The sequence below is a fragment of the Acanthaster planci genome, linkage group LG07 (assembly GCF_054643075.1).
Source record: "Acanthaster planci isolate LZ-2023a linkage group LG07, COTS_SCS, whole genome shotgun sequence".
Classification (NCBI taxonomy): domain Eukaryota; kingdom Metazoa; phylum Echinodermata; class Asteroidea; order Valvatida; family Acanthasteridae; genus Acanthaster; species Acanthaster planci.
Window position 1 is genome coordinate 8,949,192 of NC_141783.1, and position 20,975 is coordinate 8,970,166.

The 20,975-nt window shown below is 41.5% G+C and overlaps 1 protein-coding gene across 7 annotated transcripts in view; it reads left to right on the forward strand.

Moving 5' to 3' along the window:
• The window catches only part of LOC110986046 (uncharacterized), an 80,328-nt gene that overhangs the window by 36,276 nt on the left and 23,077 nt on the right, over positions 1-20,975 (forward strand). For 3 of the 7 annotated variants that reach the window (XM_087139100.1, XM_022247637.2, XM_087139099.1), the window contains exons 12-26: positions 1,247-1,377; positions 1,748-1,823; positions 3,035-3,159; positions 5,678-5,731; positions 7,751-7,898; positions 8,763-8,887; positions 9,183-9,397; positions 10,506-10,632; positions 11,314-11,411; positions 12,307-12,406; positions 13,266-13,373; positions 16,240-16,362; positions 17,409-17,825; positions 19,156-19,308; positions 20,818-20,973. In XM_087139100.1, coding sequence (XP_086995226.1) covers positions 1,247-1,377; positions 1,748-1,823; positions 3,035-3,159; positions 5,678-5,731; positions 7,751-7,898; positions 8,763-8,887; positions 9,183-9,397; positions 10,506-10,632; positions 11,314-11,411; positions 12,307-12,406; positions 13,266-13,373; positions 16,240-16,362; positions 17,409-17,825; positions 19,156-19,308; positions 20,818-20,973 — 2,156 coding nt within the window. The remainder of the gene's footprint in view (positions 1-1,246; positions 1,378-1,747; positions 1,824-3,034; positions 3,160-5,677; positions 5,732-7,750; positions 7,899-8,762; positions 8,888-9,182; positions 9,398-10,505; positions 10,633-11,313; positions 11,412-12,306; positions 12,407-13,265; positions 13,374-16,239; positions 16,363-17,408; positions 17,826-19,155; positions 19,309-20,817; positions 20,974-20,975) is intronic. The other 4 variants (XM_022247638.2, XM_022247640.2, XM_022247639.2 and 1 more) reach the window with 4 other exon arrangements.

The window sequence follows — 20,975 nt, forward strand, 5'->3', positions numbered from 1 at the left end:
CAAGTTCCACCAATGCTTACAAAAAAGGGTTAGTTATAGGGTGAGGATTCATGGCAGATGCACATGTCTTGTAGCATGTGCACTGATGTAGACCTGTAGGAAAAATACTGACGTCCTTTAACCCCTAATCGCCTGTACCATTTACTCCGGGGTAGGAAGCAGCAATTAGTAACAAAGTGTGCACTGCCCAAGAGCTAACACCACAAGTAAACAGGTTGGACAAAAACCCATTGTCTGCAGGACTGCCCCTCAGATCTTGAGACTGGGGTCATGACCACACCCCTGCCCTTGGCCTTTTGTCTGAATGAAGGAAGGTCTTGTATTATGGCAGTTCACAGTTTATTCTTTTCTAGTGCTGCAGCTGAACCGAACCAAAAATAATCGAACATGGCACTTTCGAACCGAACCAAACCAGACTGGTCAGTTCAGATGTTCAGCTTTAACATGGCATTGACAGTGCCCGGAATGCACGCAAGAAAAGTTGACTTGAATTGCACAACAATTCTAAATTCGTACTACATGTACATCCTATTGTGCTATTATATATTCAGATTTACAGATGTAGCATTACAGTGTCTGTTTACGAATCTCCAATAGCCATGCCCTTATATTCCATATTAGGCCAATGATGTCATAAGTGGCCATGCAAAACGAATTTTGATTGGACGCTGATCACAGTCAGACTCGTGCTCGAAAAGCATATGTAGCTCAGTCACCCAATTTTGTTAGAACAAAACAGTCCACATGCATCCATGGATTCATCCGTGGAAAAGCTGTTATAATAATTATAATCATATTAATACAATTGTAATGTGCAGATTCCACAATGTGTTCGAGTGCGCAGTACGACACTACACAAATATAAATATTGAATTAATATAAATTAATTGAGACTGGATAAGAACTTCAATAGTAGACAGTGAGAAAAAAAAGCACATAAACTGCAGTTACACATGATTAAGTACATCTGCAGAACAAAACAAAACGAATTCATTTAAACCAACATTTTCACCCACATATCTAGTACATTCTTAAATTCAACACTTTTGTATGTTTTGTTCAGTGGTTTGACACCCTATCACTGAAAGAGACATTTGGCATGCACATGCAACTTGCTCACAAGTGTGGCATTAATTGCTTCTAATAATTCTGGTCTCTAAATCAGTCTTTGTATACCTGCGGACTAGCAATGCACACTCAAGATACAGCCCTGACTTTGTAAAGTGTTCTTTTCACTCCATACTAGCTGTGTCTGAGGATAACATGTTTGACGAGCCAGCCGCTGCCGAAGACGAAGACTCGCCCTTCAGTAAGAAGGGAGGCCTGTTCAGCAGCTCAGGCGGAGGACTTTTCGCAGATGATCAGGAAGATGAGGAGGTGTGTTTACGGCACAAGATGTAAACTCCCACCATTTTGTTGCATACGGAATGACTTTCAGCTTGTTAACAAAATAAAAACTTGTTTTTAACTGACATTTTGCAAAATTAGGGCAGAGGAGTCGAGCAAGAAGTACTAGCACTATCAGTTTTGCTTTGCTACATGTATTAGCAGCTTGTTGGTTGGACATATACAGTTGCACCAAGGTGTAACTGGCTTGCATTTAAAAGTACTATTTTATCCAAAACAAGCTGTTGAATCAGTCTCTTCTTTTGCAGACGTTGCCTCGTCCACCTGTTTTTCATATCTTGTCCAGACCTCGAATGTGCTGACTTTTATCGTATGGGATTGTTTTTGTTATTTCTTTCAGGGAGGCTTGTTTGATGAGGCCCCTAAGCCACGGTCTGCCAGCCAAAGAGACGATCACATTTATGAAGATATTACTGGTAATTTCACACTGGAAACTCTGCCATCAGTTGACCCCAGTTAGCTTCTTGCATGAACAAGCAGCAATCTCGAATTGGTCAATACCTACCCAGCATGCACATTTACGCACATATTTCCCCCGAGTACGCACAAGTCAAGTCATGTGTTGATGGACGCCCTACATAAATTATGGCAATAAAATGAAAAAAAATAGTTATGTTCATAGCTGGACATGCCACAGTATCCACCTCGAGCAGAAGCACCTCCTCGTGGGTTGAAAAGAGCCATATTTGTCGGGAATGTTCAATATTTGGATAGCAGTGCGATCGTGACATGTACATTTCCAAGATGTTTGTGAACCAGTGAAGTTCTTTGTGACCAAAGGAGCTGCCGTTGCAAAGAAAAAAATACTCTCTCTTGGTCTAGCTTGAGGTCCATTTACTATCACTGAACGGCTACATGAAACCGTACACACAGTGTGTTTAAGATTCAACTTGGTGAACGTGCTTCACAAAATCTCAAATCACAGCTCACCACAACCTTGACTGTCACAAATTTGATGAAAGATTTTGTGTTGCTGTTCGCCGTAGTCTGCTTTGTTGGTGCACCTTGATTTTCATTTCTTGAAGTTGTTCTTGAAGAGTTTTCTCTTAGTCTCATCGGGGAACTTCATCCCTCAGACCTCCAGGGCCCCTTTTATTAGGTGGAAATGTCAGCTAAGGAGTCACCTAGAGTGAATTTGCATTATGACAAAATAGATGAGAAATGTGCACAGTCGTACATGTATCATGCAAAGGGAAATAAGGGAAAAACGCTAGCCCGATCAACCGCGTTGGTTTTTGGAAAGATTGATTCACTTGGTACCTTTGCAGAACCTATTCCTTTTTTGGAAGATTTTTCTCTCTGACTTCCAGGAGTGCACATCGTACACGCACAATGTACATGGCTAATGATACCTTTGGTATTAATTTAAGACAAATGTGTGGCTGGATGTTAGATATTTCAGCAAAGTGTGTATTCACAGAATTTAGTTGTGGTTTCAATTTGTCATGTGTTTCACTTCATTCTGGAACTTGGGCAATCAACTTAAACCATTTTTGGTTTAACAATATTTTTTACCATATTATGCATATTTACTATATCGTGCATATTTATACACTTTCATTCATTTTGTATTGATTTTCATTGATTGATTGATTTTTTTCCCCTTTATTATCATGTCTGTGAACAGCTGAAGAGGTGGAGACAAGTACAGAGAGCCACAACAAAGTACCCGCTGGTGCTGTGCCACTGTTTGGTGACCCATCCACTGAGGATGATTTATTTGGCAGCTCACCAAAATCAAATGAGGCCGGGGTGAGTGCAGAGATGACCTTTCCTTTCACTTAGTTTTTAAAGCCACCTTCATTTCCCATTTCCGGGAGCATTGTTCAAATATTTGACATTGTGTGACAGGCTTTAATTTTTTTTTATTACAGTGGGTAAATTTTTTTTAAAAGAAATCTCTTTAAAGCCCTTCAATTTGTGCATTGACACATCAAATCATCCAAAAGTCATTTGCCAGGAAGTGAGACATAAATGAATTAGATGTTACCAGATTTTAGCCCCACCCCAATATTTTACCGTAGTAGTTAAGCAAAATATCTATTTTTGAAGTTTTCAGCTTTTTCTTTGAGAATTTTGTTTAAGTTTCCACACAACACAGTATCTTTCCTTCCTGGTTTCGAAATGCAAGGTCAAGCCTTTGCACAATGTAATGCTCTGTGTAAAACACCTAACACCTAAGTCAGAATTGTAGCATTGGAAAGTGGTCGTACCAGAAATTCAACAAAGTTCTCTCACTGTGCGAAAGGGCATTGGTGACAAACATGATTTTGATTTTTCAATTTGCTTTATGCACAATGTCGATGCATGCTGTATTTTCGTGTCCATGTATAATGTACCCAGACCACAGATTGTCCAGATCAGATCTGGTTCAACTTTTGACAGGATGTTGTTTTCCCAAGTGAGTCATAACACGGAGCGATTGCATCTTTGGCAATCTTTATGTAGGATATTGAAGATTGCGTACATGTAGTGGCTTATTTCTTCATCTCTAATCTTGACAGAAGTACAGGCTCTTTTTTGCTGAGTGCATGTACATCCAGGTCTTGCATTTCCTTGAAGCTCAACTTCTTAACAGCAACACTTGTGTCGGGGCAGGCCTCCACCACGTCATGGGACAACTTCTTTTTTTCTTTTTGTATGGCAAATTGGGACCGAGTTGTGGAACAATTCTATGTTGGTCCTCACAAACTTGGTATAATGACAAGTGTTTGTCCCCACAACTACAAAAGAAGTACATGTATATGTATGTGTGTGCTTGTAGATGTACAGTATTTGGCAAGTGCACCCATTCATGTACATGTACATGTGTTGTATCAGGAAAACACTTTTGAGTGCATTACATGTATATCATGTACCTCACATTTGGGAGAATGCCCTGGCATGCCTTCTATTAAATTGTAAACCTCTTGCAGTAGTTGTTTGTATTGTCAACATCTGGCATCTCTTTCATGTACATGTATGTACAGTACCTGGACATGTACGGTACCCGACTTTAATACATTCATGAACAAACGTATGCCCTGTGGGATTGGCTCACGACCTATGCTGGTAAATACCACATCCTTGTGCCTCACCGAGAACTTCTTCAAACTTCACAGTTTATTAAGTACCAGAGTGGTCCCACGCATGGTATTTGTGGAAAAGGCATTAGCGTGAGAACCGTCGCATGAACCAAAACACCTGTGTACTCCATACATTTGCACTTCACTTCTTGGTTCCAAATGATGTCACGCTTCAGTACTCTATACACTTTCATGAGTCACCTGTAAATGTTCACAAATACACATCCATGCATAGTAATTAGTGGCATTTATGTTGGATACACTTATGTTGAATATGTACATGTACCCCACTACCCATAGGAAACACCCTTTTCATACATTGTACCTCATTTACTGTACCCCGTACGCATCTTAGGCTATGTGCGCAGACATGTGTGAACCTCCCTTGCGGTACTAAAACCCGTCTCATACCTTCCAACTCATGCATTAGGCTTGTGATACACGCATTTTGACCAAATCTCATGCTTACACGCATCAAACTCAAAATCTCACACATTCTGCAAATGATGACAATAATTCCCCAAAACTCATGCATTGGACAACAAGGTCAGTCGCGTGCATCAATTTGCTTTCTATATATGGTACTGCACACGCGCACTGGACTGTATTACAGTATTAGCCTTCAGTCAAGGCTTACCTGGACACATGGCGCACACAGGAGGAAAACAGGCTGTGCAGAGCGAGTGGCAAAGTTCGTGAAGGCCGTCTCCGAAAGTGGCTTGTAGAGCTTCACTTAGGTCTATTTTCTCAGCGTCTCCGCGTAGAGCGAAGACCTAGACCTTGGTCTAAACAACAGATCCGGATGCAGCATAAATAGATCAGCAATACATGCTGTACTGCTGGGCTATAAATTTTCCGTTCCATCGTGGACAGGCGCTGTAGAATGCAGAACATGGGCCATGCACTCAAACTTTTTCCAAATTATTTTATTAAAATTTTTATAAATGTTAACTTGAAAACATCATTTTCACGACACATTTGGAAACATATTGCGATGTGATTTAGTTTTGCGATTTTTTAAAAAGAATTATAACAAGCCCCGAAGAGATCCCAAGCATTTCATGCATTAACTTTCATTTGGTTTTGATGATGCATGCAACATACATGTACACGTACATATACTTGTACACTGACGTACCAGCTCAATGCCTCACTGTCAGAATCTCATGTACATATTATGTGCCCTGTATGCCTCACCAATGTAGAAAACCCTTTTCATGAGGGCAACCTCTGCTGCCAAGGAGAGGCGTAGCAGCATGGTGAGTCCTTTCAGTACGATGCATCATCTGAGACCCCTTGCATTGCACACACCTATGCACCAGTAGCTACATGTAGCCTGTATGCCTTGTTACCAGGTTACCAGAACTTTTCTTTTCTTGCCTGTGATAGTTTCTGCAACATGAAACCATGTCTGAGGCTTTCCCTTTTGTATAAAATCGGTGAGACTCTGCAACTGTCTCATTAGAAAAAAGAAATACACCTTGTCTCTTTCATGTCTTTAGAGATTGGCAGTTTTTCCTGTATCATTATTTTCAGGAGAGCTACTGTAGAGTTGAAAGTTAAACAAGTAACAAGTTTAAAATGTTGTAGAAACAGGAAGACTTACATGTACATGTAAATCACATTCAGAAGGAAAATAAGTGTATTTATTTATTTATTTTTTATTGCAAATGGGAAGACTTTCAACATAAAGTTGGGCTCATATTTCTTTCCCTATGAATTGCATGTGTGCATGCTACATGTACATGTACATGACTAACTTCATTAGGCATGTTAGGATAGGAGATACCGGTACCATACATGTACAGTGTGTACATGTATTGTAATCTTCAGCTTTCATGGGTATAATCATGACGTTTAATGACCTTTATTTGTTGCCTCCCCAGACGACAAAAACAGATCATAGAGTAGATTGTATTTTGTTTACAATTGACTTCAGTGGATAGTTATTTTTAACTTCGCCCATGACCTACGTACATGTATGTGTACATGTACTTGACCTTTGTGTGCATACATGTACGTACATGCTCACTTCTGCCAGCATCTAGCCCAAGTTTGCTACAGTTTCTTTCCTTCACTTGAAATTGATAAGCGTTTCATTTAATGTCATTGCATTGTTCCATACATGTATCATTTTTTATCAGTGGGAATGGTAACCAGCACGTACATGTACATGTGTACATCTGCTCTCGTATTTCCCACCTAGGAAGGATTAGTGTTGGGAGGAAGTACTGAATTTTGAAGCAGTTCACAGCAGGATACTATGCATTGCCACGACAAAAGGACTTGTTTTATCTCATCCAGCAAATCATGCCGTTGCAGCATGCTCCGTGAACCACTCGCGCGCTTCTTGTCATGGCAAGCGTAACCTTGACATTTATTGCACGGAATGACAACTCACACAGCGTAATGTGAGTCACAGGCCTCCGCTCCCCATCCCTGTGTGTTGGCTGAGGCCCGCAAGGGCTTTCATTGCCATTGGCAGAAGGATGCATGTATCGAGAGAACTGGTTCTGCAGTTCAAGTTGACTGCTCGGGGATTTGACTGTTTCGTCTGAATAATGTGTGGCAATCGGGGATCTTCACATGGTATCCATCAGTTGCCCCATTATTAATCTGCCTGTTTTCTTGCTGCCTGACCAGTTTTAATCTTTCACTGTCCTGCATCAGCATTTGATCATTTCTCTTATTTTATACAGTGCATGTGATAATTTTTGTTTGTGCACGTCAGTGAAGGTTGGGGCAATGGAGGCCACGCCTCCCTCCCTCCCCCCGGTGCTTCACAGTGAAGTTGGAGCTCAGTGAATGTTGAATATTCCAAGAAAAACAATACGCTAGGATCTTGATTTCAAATCTATGGTAAAGTTACCGAGTCTGGATCTGGAACATGCTCTAATTCAGTTGATAGCCACTACAAGATTTTGTGCACTGATTGGACAAATTATAGCCACTGTATGCTACGCATGCATCGGGTCAAAACTTGTGTGTGCTTTGCCAACTTAACTCAAAGTACTTACATCTGTTTCCAAAAATGCATCTTTAGACACACCGTTGGAAATGGCCTTCTTTTATTCTTCAAAATGACAGCTTGCTTGAAAAACTTACGTCACAAGCTTTTCAGCAATAAATTTGTAAGTTTCTTTATGGGCATCTGCAAATGTGCTACTAAACCTTAAATATATATACCTTCCAGGTGATGTTATAGTGTCAGCATATCAATTGAAAGAGGATCTTCCATCTGTCAGTTTCATTTCTCTCTTTTTTGTCTCTGTCGTCAGGAGTCATCCAGGAAGAAGAAGCAGCAGCAGAAAGGTGAGAAGAAAACCCCCAAGGAAGCAGGAGGAGGTGGCGGGGGATTGTTTGATGACGAAGACGATGACGACGGTCTGTTTGCCGAACCATCAGCCAGCAAACCTGCCAAGAAAGGTACCGGGGAATGACAAGCAACAGTTTGTTTCTGTTTTTAAACAGAAGGGATGCGTTTTCAGAGGCAACACTTGACTGTTGAGTGATGAGCTTTCTCAGGGAAATGTTTTAGGCGCATACAAAAATTAACCTTTATCTCGGGGAAAACGTGTTGGCAAAGAAAATTCAATTTGGTGTAGAAGCAACAGATCACCACTACTGTCACCAAGTGGTGAAATGCGTATATGCTGATGTTGGGAATGCTCTGATCATGAAGTAGCATGTTGTGTTCACCACTGTGTGTAAATGTTGATGAGATGTAGGAAATCTAGGCATGACCTGATGAGATCACAACCCAATCCTCCTATGACAGCTGTTATGAATAGCAGGCTGCACAGTGCCTTCACCATTGTTCTAGCCCTGTGATTTGGCAGTCATTGTGTACACGGATTGATAGCTATTTCTTTCGTCGGATTATCTGTAAATGTGATGAGCGACATTGTTTGTTCTCAGACTGCAAGAGTCGAGTGCTCCCCACCCAACCGTTGCTGATCAAGCCCCTAAATCTTTATTTCAGTTAGAAATATTTCATTTTTAAGATTAAATTGGGACACGCGGCCAAGTTGTTCCGGTTTGTGACTCTCAAAGGGTCTTGGGCTCAATTTCAGCCGTTGGTAAGAATTTGTGACCTTGGAGAAATCTCTTTACTATATATGCATGTAGGTATGTAAATGAGTACAGCTTCCGTACATTAACCTGTAAATGATCTGTCCCGATGGACATGCTGATAATTGTAGAGCTCTGAGACCATTCATATTAAGAAAAGGTTAAACACACAACAGCGTTGCATTTATCATAGGTATATGATAATTCATCCATTTGTAGAAGCAGCCAAGAAGACAGTGGATCTCTTTGGCGATGAGGAGGATGGGGAGCTGTTTGGAGGGAGTGCCGCCCAGAAACCTGCCCCTGCTGAGGCTCCCAGGCAGAGGACTGACTCCAAGAAGAAGGTCATTGGCATTTCATTATTCTCCAACACCAGTTGGTCAGATCCATTCCGATGCAAGTGACGGGCATTTTAAATAAGCAGTGCTTTTAGACTTTAGTGTCACATGACTGGATTCCCCCGGAGCCAATCCTTGGAGCTTCTAAGCAATTTCTGAGAAATCTACATGTACCAAAAAAATGAAAATCCATGATCCTTTCCTGCATTTTTACTTTCCTGCACGTTTGCAGTTGTAGACAGCTTGCGATTGGGTTTATTGCACGGGAAAGCTTAGTGCTTGATATCATTTTATGTTACAGCTTCCAGCCGGTGCTGTGTCCATGTTTGGCACCTTGGATCCTCTGGCCGCCAAGCGAGCTTCAGGAGACCATGAGGAGGAGAAGGAGGCGGTGGAAGAAGAGAAGACCACCCCTCCTCCAGTGGCCAAGAAGAAGGAGCCCAAGCCGACGCCACAGAAACCCGGTGGTATGTTTGACGAGGAGGAAGGGAACCTGTTTGCTGAGCAAGCCAAGAGGTAATCCATTGAACTCAGTCCCGATATTGGTGCAATCAGTTACTGCCAGTGTTGCAGTCTAGTCCAAGTCCATCCAAAGACTAGCTACGAGCCCTGTCATAAAAATCAGTTATAAATATAAGGGTTGAACAGTAACAAACGAATACTTTTTCACTGTAAACTTCTTCAATATATTGTGACTTGGCTTTGATACTTAATGGCTTGTGATAAACTAGCAGGGGCTTGTGATGAACAAGACAACAGTTAATGTTGCTGCTCCTTCTGTGACAGCCTCAGCCAACAGTTAGCATTGTATAGGCCTACCCAGGCTGCTCAGTCCTCCGGTGATGATCCAGTTCTATCAGCACCTTCTGCTCTGATGTCTTTGTCAACAGAATTTGGGGTTGGGGGGGAGGGGAGATTTTTGCCTGGTAGAAAATTTTCAGAGAGCCACTCATCACCTGTTAACTGATAAACCATTAACAGTGGGAGAGGGTAAATTTTAAAGGTTTTTTTTAAGCATATTAGTGATTTCCATCCCCTTTCTTCTCTGTTTTTCATTTCTTTCTCCTTTTTTCCTCTTTTTTTTTACTTTTCTTTTTTTCCCCATAGGGAAGCACCTCCCCTGCCCCTTGCATATTCCATTGGGGTGTTCTCTTTTACAGTGACCGTACTTTGGCTCTCCTACCAGCTGACAAGCTGGAACTCCTTCTGCATCTTGTACAGTGGCCAGCAAGCTCTGTTCAGTAGCACTCTTGATAATTGGCCTTCCTTGTTCCTCTCTAGTGCCAACTGTGTCAATGACGGATCTTAATGAAACTTGGTGTAAATGTAGAGACATCCACGTTTGAACATTTGCAAATTTCTAGCCCAATCAGACAAAGTCTTTCCTAATTGTGGTCATGGGTGTTTTACACTAACACTCACAACTTAACAGTTTTCCATTTTGCAGTTAGCGAACAATGTAAAGGTTTCAAGGGAGCCTGTGTTGAACACTTGACATGTGGTACATTTGCAGTCAAAGTTCTGTTCAGGGGATATCCGAAAAAAATGTCTTGGGGCAGATTCTACCCCTCCTCTATGCTCTGTAATGGTTACATCCGTGGTATCATATTTTTGCCCCTTCCAGCAGCAAACCTGCCCCCACCAAGGACAAGGACCCTTTGTTTGACGATTTGGACGGTGAGGACACACTCTTTGCTGACAAGGAGACCGTTCAAGTCCCACCGGCTGCCAAGACAGCTGCTGAAGACAAGGTGATTTTGTGTTGGGAGCCATATCACCCCTTCCCTGTGTGTTCTTTAGAATTCACGTTGGTTGTAACTTAGGTTTGTCAGTCTCTGTGCCCTGGTTAGAATCCTTCCTTGGTCTTCGCTGAATGTAGGTTTACATTCCTACTTTGTGTCATCCCAAGAACAAAACAGCAGCATTTTCTCTTAACAACCATGCAATTAAAAACCATGCAGTGAAAAACAGGATATTCACACAATACTGAAACTGTCTCTGTTTTATGATGAAATTGTTACTTTATCATTGATATGTTGTAAAATTCAAAGAAACATCTAGGGTGGGATTTGAACCAGCAGCCAAATTTTGCCCAAACCAGTATTCATGCCTACAGCCAAACTTGCCAGAAGTGAGATGCAAAGCCTCTGCCATATTTGCAGCAAGTGGATTTCGAACCTGTTGCCAAATTGCTCTGAAGTGGGATTCAAACTTGTGACCAAAATTGGGATTGGAACCTGTAACTTCAGAAGCCTTTTCAATTCCCCCCCCCATTTTCCTCCATGACAAAAAGAATGATTAAATTAGCCTTCCAAAAATCCTTGATTGACAGTAGCAAAAGAGAGGCATGGGGGAATTTGATTTGAAAACTGTGCAGAACTTTAAAAACTTTTGATGTCAGAATGTTGAATTTATTATTCAACCAACCACAGCCTGACATGAAGAAGAAGCCGTCCGGTGGTCTGTTCGATGACATTGAGGGCGATGACGGAGACGACCTTTTTGGAGCGACCTCCAAACCCAAGGAGACGTAAGCCATTGTGGTCCCAATTTGGAAGCATTCCTGATACATTTGTGATAAGATCTTGAAATAAATCTCAAGGATAGACTTTCAAAAATCAGTAGTTTTGTTCTAATAGACCAACTACGCCTGCTAAACTCGCATGACCCATAGTAGGTATTAAATATCAACAAACACTGCATCTACCAAAAGCAAAGTACTTCATAAGTATCATTTAAATAAAGCCGACAGTATAGGTACCGTACTCAGACTACTGATGTGCTGGGTACTCTACCATAACTTGGCTGTGAACAACACTCAAAACACATGTTGCTATGGGGTTGATACCCACTATAGGTTGCATGATTTTAGCGGGCGCAGTGGGTCCATCTGCAGTAAACTGGCAAACAGAGCTCTCAGTTTTGATGTACAAGTCAGTTAGGCATCCTGATGGAAATGGACAACATGTGGGTGGATAATGTTGAGGGTTTTCGTCCATCTGCATTGTGTCTAACTCGAGAGTGGCTCTGGTGAAGTCCAACTCATTTTTTTTTCACATGTTATAGAAATCAACACACTTGACAGAATTTTTTAAGTGTAAATATCACTCTGAAAGTAAAGTTACATGTACATGTGTGTTCCTGTACTGTGTGCAGGAATGGCAGAGGGTGTTATGTGATCACTCACAAGCGCTGCAGTCGGGAACACACCACCACTCACTCAGATTGATGTTCAGGCTTCTTATGTTACTCACATCCTCACAATTTTGTAGTGCTTCCTCATGGGCACGGCATCAAAACTGGCCAACATCAAGAGACTAGTCATTCTACACCACTTCCTTGAAATGATGCAAGTTTAATACGTTGACCATGTTTTTATAAAGTATTACTCTGACACGGTATTATGACTTCGACTCTTTTGACAGGACAAAGAAGAAGCCAGCCGGTGGAGTAGCACTGTTTGGAGACGCCGACATGTTCAGCACCTCGCCCAAGAAAGAAGAGACGGAAAACGCTCCCGTCAAGGTGAGGTTTCTGTAGAAATCATTATTGTTTTGGAGATCATGAAAAACCTGTCTTGTAATAATATACCCTAGTAAAAGTTTACAAGGAAGTACTGTCCTCCATCATAAAACCTCTTCAAAATATGGAATTCCAGACAGGATGCCCTCATAAAGAACTTTTTCCTTCCCCATGGGTGCACTGTTTTGTGGGAGCGTATTATTTGCATCATATTCTGAAAACGAAAGGGCTCTTCTTGGATCACCATGCCTACGCACATGCTTCCATGGTACATCTACACTTACCTGTGCATACACAGCTTGTCATCCCATTGACTAGGGGTGGTATTTCCATTGGTGTGACCCACACGTTCAAGAGTAGTCTTTAATACACAGGCTAGCCTCATCTCAAGGGCTGTGGCGGGCTACACATAGACAGAAATTCAGATTTTGAATTTTGCAGGCAAAGTAGAGAGGAATAAAGAGAAAACAGAAGTGCCACCAGAGGAAGCAGTGACTGTTAATGTTGGGTTTAGTGTCTTAGTCGCCTTGCATGCTCAACAGCAAATCCTGAACCAATTTCTTTTGGGGGGGGGGTTGGAGGGAAGGGGAGGGGTGGAAACTTCTGTGTTTTTATGTAACCTGTTACGGTGTTTCTTAGGGTTAAAGCTACCTTGTGGTGCATTTTACACACTTTCGGAATGAAGGAAAAGGAAAAAGACTTTGAACATTCACAATGGGGCCGTGGTACACATTGTTCCCCTCCCCCGATCTACTCCTGTGCATGGACCAAAGTAAGCTGGTCATGGCGGGGGTGCCTTGCCTAGAGGCTAGTTCAAGTGTACAGTACACTCTCTGCACACTTTCTGCCTCAACTTTTCCAGAAGCGGGATGCCACACCCAAGTCCAGAAACACACTGAGTCTGTTTGACGACGACGAACAGGACAATCAGCTCTTTGGTGATGGCTCCCCAGCCAAGAAGGACGAACCAGTAAGGTCACAGTATGAACGACCAAGATTTTTTTTAGTTGATGAGGCGGCTTTTTTTTAATTGCTGGGCAGATGGCAATGTGTTGTCTATTCATACCCGTCCTGGTGTTGTCATTTGAATCTTAACTCCAGTGCATTTGGTCACAATTCCAGTATGATATTCCAACTTGGTAAAATGAAACTTATACATGTACATGTAGCTGTGCATGGGCGCATGAAGAAAGTATGAAAGGTTTGCCCTAACACCATTGAATTTAATTTCCTTTTTGAATTGTGTCATTCTGAGAAGAACCAGTTGCTTCAGCTTGACATTTCAGTCAGTGTACTTTGTTTATCAGTGCCCTGATGATAATGGGAATGATATCTGTATAAGTCTCCTGATGACAGAGGGCTTACTGTTCAAAATGTTAATGAAATAACTGGTTCTACGTAGAACTACACAAATAAAAACATGAGATTAACTTCCTTGGTGTTACTGCAAACCTTCCAGGACTAATGTAGCAGATTCGGCCGAACATAAGGAACACAAACTCACCTTCAACGAGGACAATTTACAATACAATGTGTCATCAAAAGGTTGCAGCGCATTGTGAGAAATTCTTTCCAAATATTACAAAACCTCAAAATAGACCTTCCCTTCAATATGACTTTGAATCCTGAAGATAGGAAAGCGCAAGATGTGACTTTACTCTCATTTTGTTGAAACAGGTCACATATGTGCAAGTTGCAGCAAGAGGGCCATGCTGTTGTCAACCCTAAACTTAAAAAATGGCCTCTCCATGGTTCTTGGTGATGCACTGTATTGTGAGTCTCCCCTCTTTCATCAGTATACACGCTCGTGCAAATTGTTCATCCCAGGGTGAAAATTGTGAACTCCCAATGGCCTGTGGTGCGCCAAAAGTGGATATTTGGGATTTTGTACTTTAGCATTTTCAAGAAATGCAATTTTCCGATAGCAAAAATTTGGATTTTACTTTAACAACTCTTGTGGCGCATCAAAAGTGGACAACTAAAAACTTCAAATTCCCATTAGCAAACCCCCATTTTTCTGCCCGTAGATTTTTTGAAGTTGCACCATCCCTTTTACTTTGACGACGACGGGGTGGTCCAAAAGTGGACAAGTTGAAAACTGAAATGACCGCAGTGCTCCCTACGCTCAGAATGGAACGGTCTTGGAAGATGGACAGTCTACATTAACGGTAGAGGGTCAGTGGTCTGGCGGATGGCGTCACAGCTCAGAAAAAAATGTGGACGATTCTCATTGAGAAGCTTGCAAATACGAAAGGGGCCGTCGAAAGCCTGACAGTCCTTTATGGTATACCTCAAACTTACGACTTCCCAGCGCACCGTTTAATTAGAATGACGATGGCGGCTTGCCGTCGGGAATTTCCATTTTAAATAAATGAGCGCATAGTGATATGTCCCCTAAACGATGCTAGCTGTAATAAACCATTGTATCCATGTCCAGTAGTATAATTAAATTTGTTGTGGAATGATAAAAAGTTGGAATTGAAAAAGTCATGTCAAGAGAAGAAGCAAAGTGCTATTTAATCAAGCGAACCAAGATTTTCAAAAAGGGGAAAATAGAGAAAGTAAAGTGGGAAACATTAAAATGCAACTTGAACTTGCTGAATTAATTTCGACATCCCACAAATTCCAAAACATGTATTCAGCCAATAATTCCAATCACAAAAAGGATAGCCACAACGAAAATAAATCTTTCAGCCAGTACAACAGTCGGTCAATGATATAACACCAAAGATTTAATTTAATATTTATTGTTCAAATCTTTGTTTGAGTTATCAAATACAAGTGGGCAGATATAGTGGAGGCCTGGGTCATTACTAATGACGAATGATTCAAAGTGTCAATGTGAAGAGATATTAACGCAATGAAAACACAAACTTGCAAGTGAAGGCCCAGAGCAGTCATCATATGCATGTACTGTAAAATACATGGATGGTGGTCTGTGGATTGTATAACAAATCTTATATCTGAAGATCAAAAAATTGGTTGTTCACTTTTGCCACTCCGAGTAACTTCCACCATAATCAGTCCATAATTTTTGGACATATTATTTTCAAAAACTTCCTTTAGAATAATACTCCCCTCTAAACTCCCATAAAATTCACATCCTTGGCGTAAAAAAGGCCCTATATTTTCCACAAAATCGGCTATATAGAGATGAAAATGTGAGTTGCATGTAAAAGGCCAATCACAGCAAGAGAATGTCCAAATGACACCTGATGCCCGTCAATGGACGGCGGGTCAATACAATGGGCTGGCTGCGCAAGTTTGCTGTACTACATGTACAAAGGACTGTCACTCTGGCAGCCGCTTCCCAACTGTTGTCCACATTATGAAACTTTTTCTGGGTCTGGTGATGCCAATCTCAAGTTCCTAAGACCGTTCCATTTCAACGTAGGGAGAAAAGTGTCCTTTCAAGTTCTTCTTGTCCCCTTATGGACCACCCCGCCCTCGTCTATGTAAAATCCAAATTTCTGCTAGCAAAAAATTGTGTTTTTTGAAAAGGAATGGTACAACTTCAAAAAACCCAAAAATCTACTAGCAGAAAATGAGAAAATGGGGTTGTCCACTTTTGGAGCATGACAGTAATTGTGCCAGTAGGAATTTGAAGTTTTCAGTTGTCCACTTTTGACGTTCCACGAGAGTTGTTAAAAGTAAAATCCAAATTTCTGCCAGCGGAAAATTGCATTTTTTTAAAATGCTATACGCAAACTCCAAAATCCCAAAAATCTACCAGCAGAAAATTAGAAAATGGTGTTATCCACTTTTGACGCTCCACAATGGCCTCGTAAGGCAAACTGGCATATCCGTCCATTTTCCCATTTTCTTGCTTTCTCAAGGTCATGAGGCACCGAACCAAGAGCAAGAGCGTGTTCGACGATGAGGACGTTCTCTTCAACATCAAGGAAGAAGCGCCCCCTGTTGACCTGTTTGGGTCAACCAGCCCTGTTTCGGCTACCAAGGTAAGCCAGAAACTTGATTTCAAACGACGTCTTCTTTCTAGAAACCTTAAAAAAAACCAACTTTTTTCTTTGCCTTCATTCTTCTGTTTTTGTCCATTTCTACAATTTGAACCACTTATACAAGTTTTTTTTTTAGTCAACACAAATTCTTGAGCTTTTTCCCCTTCCATTGGCCGACATGCAAATTTTTACTCAAACATTTCTTGTTCAAAATGCAAGTGTGACTGGTGATAGATGAAGGTTTGCTGTTTTTTGCATGGAAAGAGAGAAGAGTAGATTTCCCATGAACCAAGGACTTGGGGGGGAGGATTCACTGACAACTAGACATACTGGTATAAGTCAGTGATAAGGCAGTGCAGTGGGCGATGGAAAAAGGTGAAACTTGTATTTAACTCACTTTTGCAAAGCTGACTGAAATTCCTGCTGTTTAATATACTCAATTAATGACGTAGACAGAAGCATGGTTGTTCTGAGGGAGCTGGCTTCACCACTGAGTAATATAGCCCTAAACAGTCCCAAATCCTCTGATTTCAATATGATGTTATATACACCCTAGGGGGTTAGGGTTAATTGATGTTGTCAATTATATTGATATTTTCCTTGTTTGTAGAAATACGTCAGTGGCAGTGATGTATAGTTGATGTATAGTCACTAGGATGCCATAAATTGGCCAGAAAAAAGTACAGTAATTTCTCAACTCTTGGAGCCAAAATCTTCAAAACTTTGACCACCACTGCATCATCACAAGGAATCCATTTTCTCCTTGTCCGTTAACATACCAACTATACAGTTACTATAGAATTAACCCTTACTTCTTTAGTTTTCATTTTAGAATTTTAACGGATGGAGTATGGTCAGAGTTTAGATTTGTATCACCTGAACTTGTTACGATATGAATAACATGCACATTAAAGCAAACATACCATAGCTTCATAATTCAGAAACATGTTTTTGAGAGCTACTAGTGTACTATTTAAGAGCTGTCCGTGGTTCGTCATGGTTATGAATAGGGATATTAAACTTCTCTTGTGCCCACTAAACATCAGCCTGATTCAAACGTTGATAAGCCGCGATCAGCCTCTTCCGCCGGCAAGAACCTCTTCAGTGACGAGGAGGAAGATGACCTTTTTGATGCTGCTGCAAAAGCCACACCCAAATCTGCCACTAAGGCCCCACCCGCCAAGAAGGCGGAGCCCTCTACCAAGCCCAGGGCCAGTTCCCAGGTGGACCTATTTGGGGACGATGACGACGACAGCGATTTATTTGGGGGAGGCGGCAAGGCTAAGGCCATGCCCGAGGTCAAGAGCAAGCCGGCCATGCCCCAGGTCAAGAGCAAGCCGGCCACGCCCCAAGTCAAGAGCAAGCCAGCCACACCCGAGGTCAAGGCAAAGCCATCCAAGAAGAAAGTGGGAGAGGATTCTAGCAACAGTCCCACCCACAGCGACCCCTTGTTTGGGGATCAAGTAAGTTGCACCTTTTGAGGGTGAGAAATTTTCCAGATGCATGGCTTGAGGGTAGTGGTTGCTTTCATATTACGTCTGCAGTTGCCTAAATGTGCATGTATTATTCTGTTTTCCCTCTCCACATGTCTGTCAGTTGTTGGAATTATCTCTCAGTACATTTTTGTTTGATACATGTACATGTAGGACTTGGACTTTAAACATATAGTTCCTCTTTGAGGAGAGGTTTGACTTGTTTTTAAATTGGAATGGAAAATAAAATAAAATATATATAAATATAATATATAAAATAAATAAGATATACGAAAAGTCATTGATTGCGAAGAAACTGAGTGCACAAGTTATCATAGTTGCGCTGTAAGAGGACAAAGCTACTTGGTGTAATATGGGATGAAATCTGAAGAGAACGTAACGTCATCCAGTGCATAGAGAATGCAAGGAAGCTACATGCATGAGTGGAGTATCAAAAACACAATATTGTCGACAAGGTGTCCACCGTCACAGGAGAAAAGCAATGTTTGTCAATAGCATGATTTCTGAAAGGAATGCAAGGCTTTGCTGATAAGGCAAGTGTTGTTAGACTGGCCCAGAGAGAGTATTTATTGGTAAGAAAACACACTGACACACTGTATGCTTACACATTGAACTCATTACAGCTCAACTTCTGTCTCAGTCCATTCTTTCTGTGTTGGAATCTTCTAAAAATATGGTAATCCCACAGTAAAGCATGCAAGTCCGTGGTGTCTACATTCACGTTTTTGGTATTACACGCATGGCACTGGATATGTTTCACTTTGATTAACCAGCTGCAGTGCGCATAATGGAGTTACTGAAAGTTGAGCGCATAAGTTTTTTTTTCTATCCTTTGTCATGTCAGGTTTACAGTGTTGTCAGTGTGTTTTTGAGTTGCAGTGTTTGTTTTTTTAGCTGGTTGGTGTTTTATTAACTGAACTCAATTAGAAACCAAAATATCACTGCCAAAAAATGTGGAACCTCCTAAATTTACATATTAGAATTAACTTAAAGGGCTATGCGTTTACAAATTATTGCTGTTTTGTTCACTAGCAAGAGTGAAAAGTGACCCTTTAAGAAAAAAGCCTGTCATAAAGTAATCAAAGCTTCAGTTTGAAGTCCAACCCAAAATCTAGCATAAGTCTAGCACATCATGTACCAGTACACACATCTGTGTGAGGTCATTATCCCCGAGTAGCCCATGAAATGAAGTAGCCAATAGCAATTGTTTGCTGTAGCAGAACCAAGACATTGGGCCTCAGTTTTTAAGATGCACAGTTTGTTAGCAGTGGTGATGACCAAATTCCTTGATCTGTTGCAGTCGCCTCCCCCTACCACGGCTGCCCAGCCCAAGAAGCCGGCCGGCGCTGTGTCCATGTTTGGGGGTGTCGACCCCTTGGCCGTCACCAGGCAAATCTCCCAGGAGTTCGCCAGGGAGGAGCAGGAGGCGAAAGAGCCCAAGGCCGAGGACAAGGTAGGCGTTGGAGAGTCAGACGACCAAGACTCAGGAGAAATTAGCATCTGGCTATAAACTGGACATTTCCTACTATACTCTGACTCCAGCATCAAGATTAGCTTGAAATTATTTCGGCAGGTGACCTATCTGGAATTTCAAAGCTTCGGATCCTTCCGGAGTCGGGTCTCTCTGAGGACTTGAACCACTGACACTGAACTTTGATGTGAATAGATTTTCTGAGGTCTGACAGTATTTCCTTCATAACAATACAAGGTTACCAGCCAAAGGTTCTGTGATGTGTGTCAAATATGGGCTGGTTTTAACATTGATTTTTTACTGAGAATCCATTTCCTTATGCACAGGTCAATGAAATTTTCCCCCTTGGGCCACCCCCCCCAAAAAAAACACAGTTTTGCTTCCTGCTTCCTCACCTAACCTATTTTGATGTCACAACCCTAAAATTTCTGTTTAGGGAAGACATTTTGGGCCACTGTGAAATTTAAAATGAAGAAAAAAATCTGTCCATTGTAGTTTAAACAATAAGCAATGCATGTAGCCGTTGTTTGGCATACACAACAGTTGATCCACTGTGAACACAGGGCGAGGGTTGCCCTCGTTTTCTCTGTTTTCTCCAAATGATGCAATATACGTGTACATTTAGAATTTGCATCTTGGCACGAACAGGAAAAAAGCCCTTTTAAGCTTGTTATAGTTGAGCTCTGAAGACAAATGACACTGCGTTCAATTTGGATGCTTCCATATTATTTGATCAGATAAAAATCAGAGAAGACATGTTTTCCTTAGTAGTGCTCTTTAACACTTAGCTGCACACTGATTCAGTATTAAAACAACAATAGAAAAATTTGTTGACCTACCCACCCTGTCTTCAGATACGATGTAATAGGAAGCAGAACTATTTTTTATCTTACCTTCTCAACCCCTCGTATTTGTTGATGTAAGGAACTTTAGTCCAAAAGAGCTTGCAACTTGTTGGCCAATCACAGTTTATGAACTCTCTTAACCCTTTCCAAAGGCGCATTGGGTTGGCAGACTTCAGGCATTGTGATTGATCAACACATTGCAAACTTTTGGAGGTGCACTATTGTGAATTGCCCGTATTCCTTGAAGCAAAATGGAGTACTTGACAAGACTGATTACAGGGACTGGTTTATTCTGTTTCCATTAAGCTTGCATTGATTTTTTTTTAGGGGGGAGGAGAAATCATTAAGTAGAAATTGGTGCACTTTAGCTGTGGTAACCTAGATGCACGACTGTAGCACCTGAGTAGTGACAAGAATTAAGGTACATGTTTGTCATGTTAGTGTTACTCTTTGTAACACTGTATCGAGTAGACCCTGCACATGGTTGTGCTCGTAATAAGGCAGGGTAACAGACTTAAAAGCAATGATTTCTCAGCAACTCGTATTCATGTGTCCATTCACATATCAGAGTGGAAGATTACGAACATGTAAATGCATGCCTTTATGTGTATTATTACCTTCCATGACCTCGCCCCCCAAAAAACAGTCCAGCCGCTCTCCAAGTATCAGTTCTGTTTCGGAGAATATCAGCCCCAAGCCCTTCTCAGCGGCAGCCACCTCTTCTGATAAGCCAGCGTCTGTCATCCGATCAGTCAGAGCACCCTTGGCCAAAGCCGGGGGGAAGAGAATTAGCATGCTACAGGT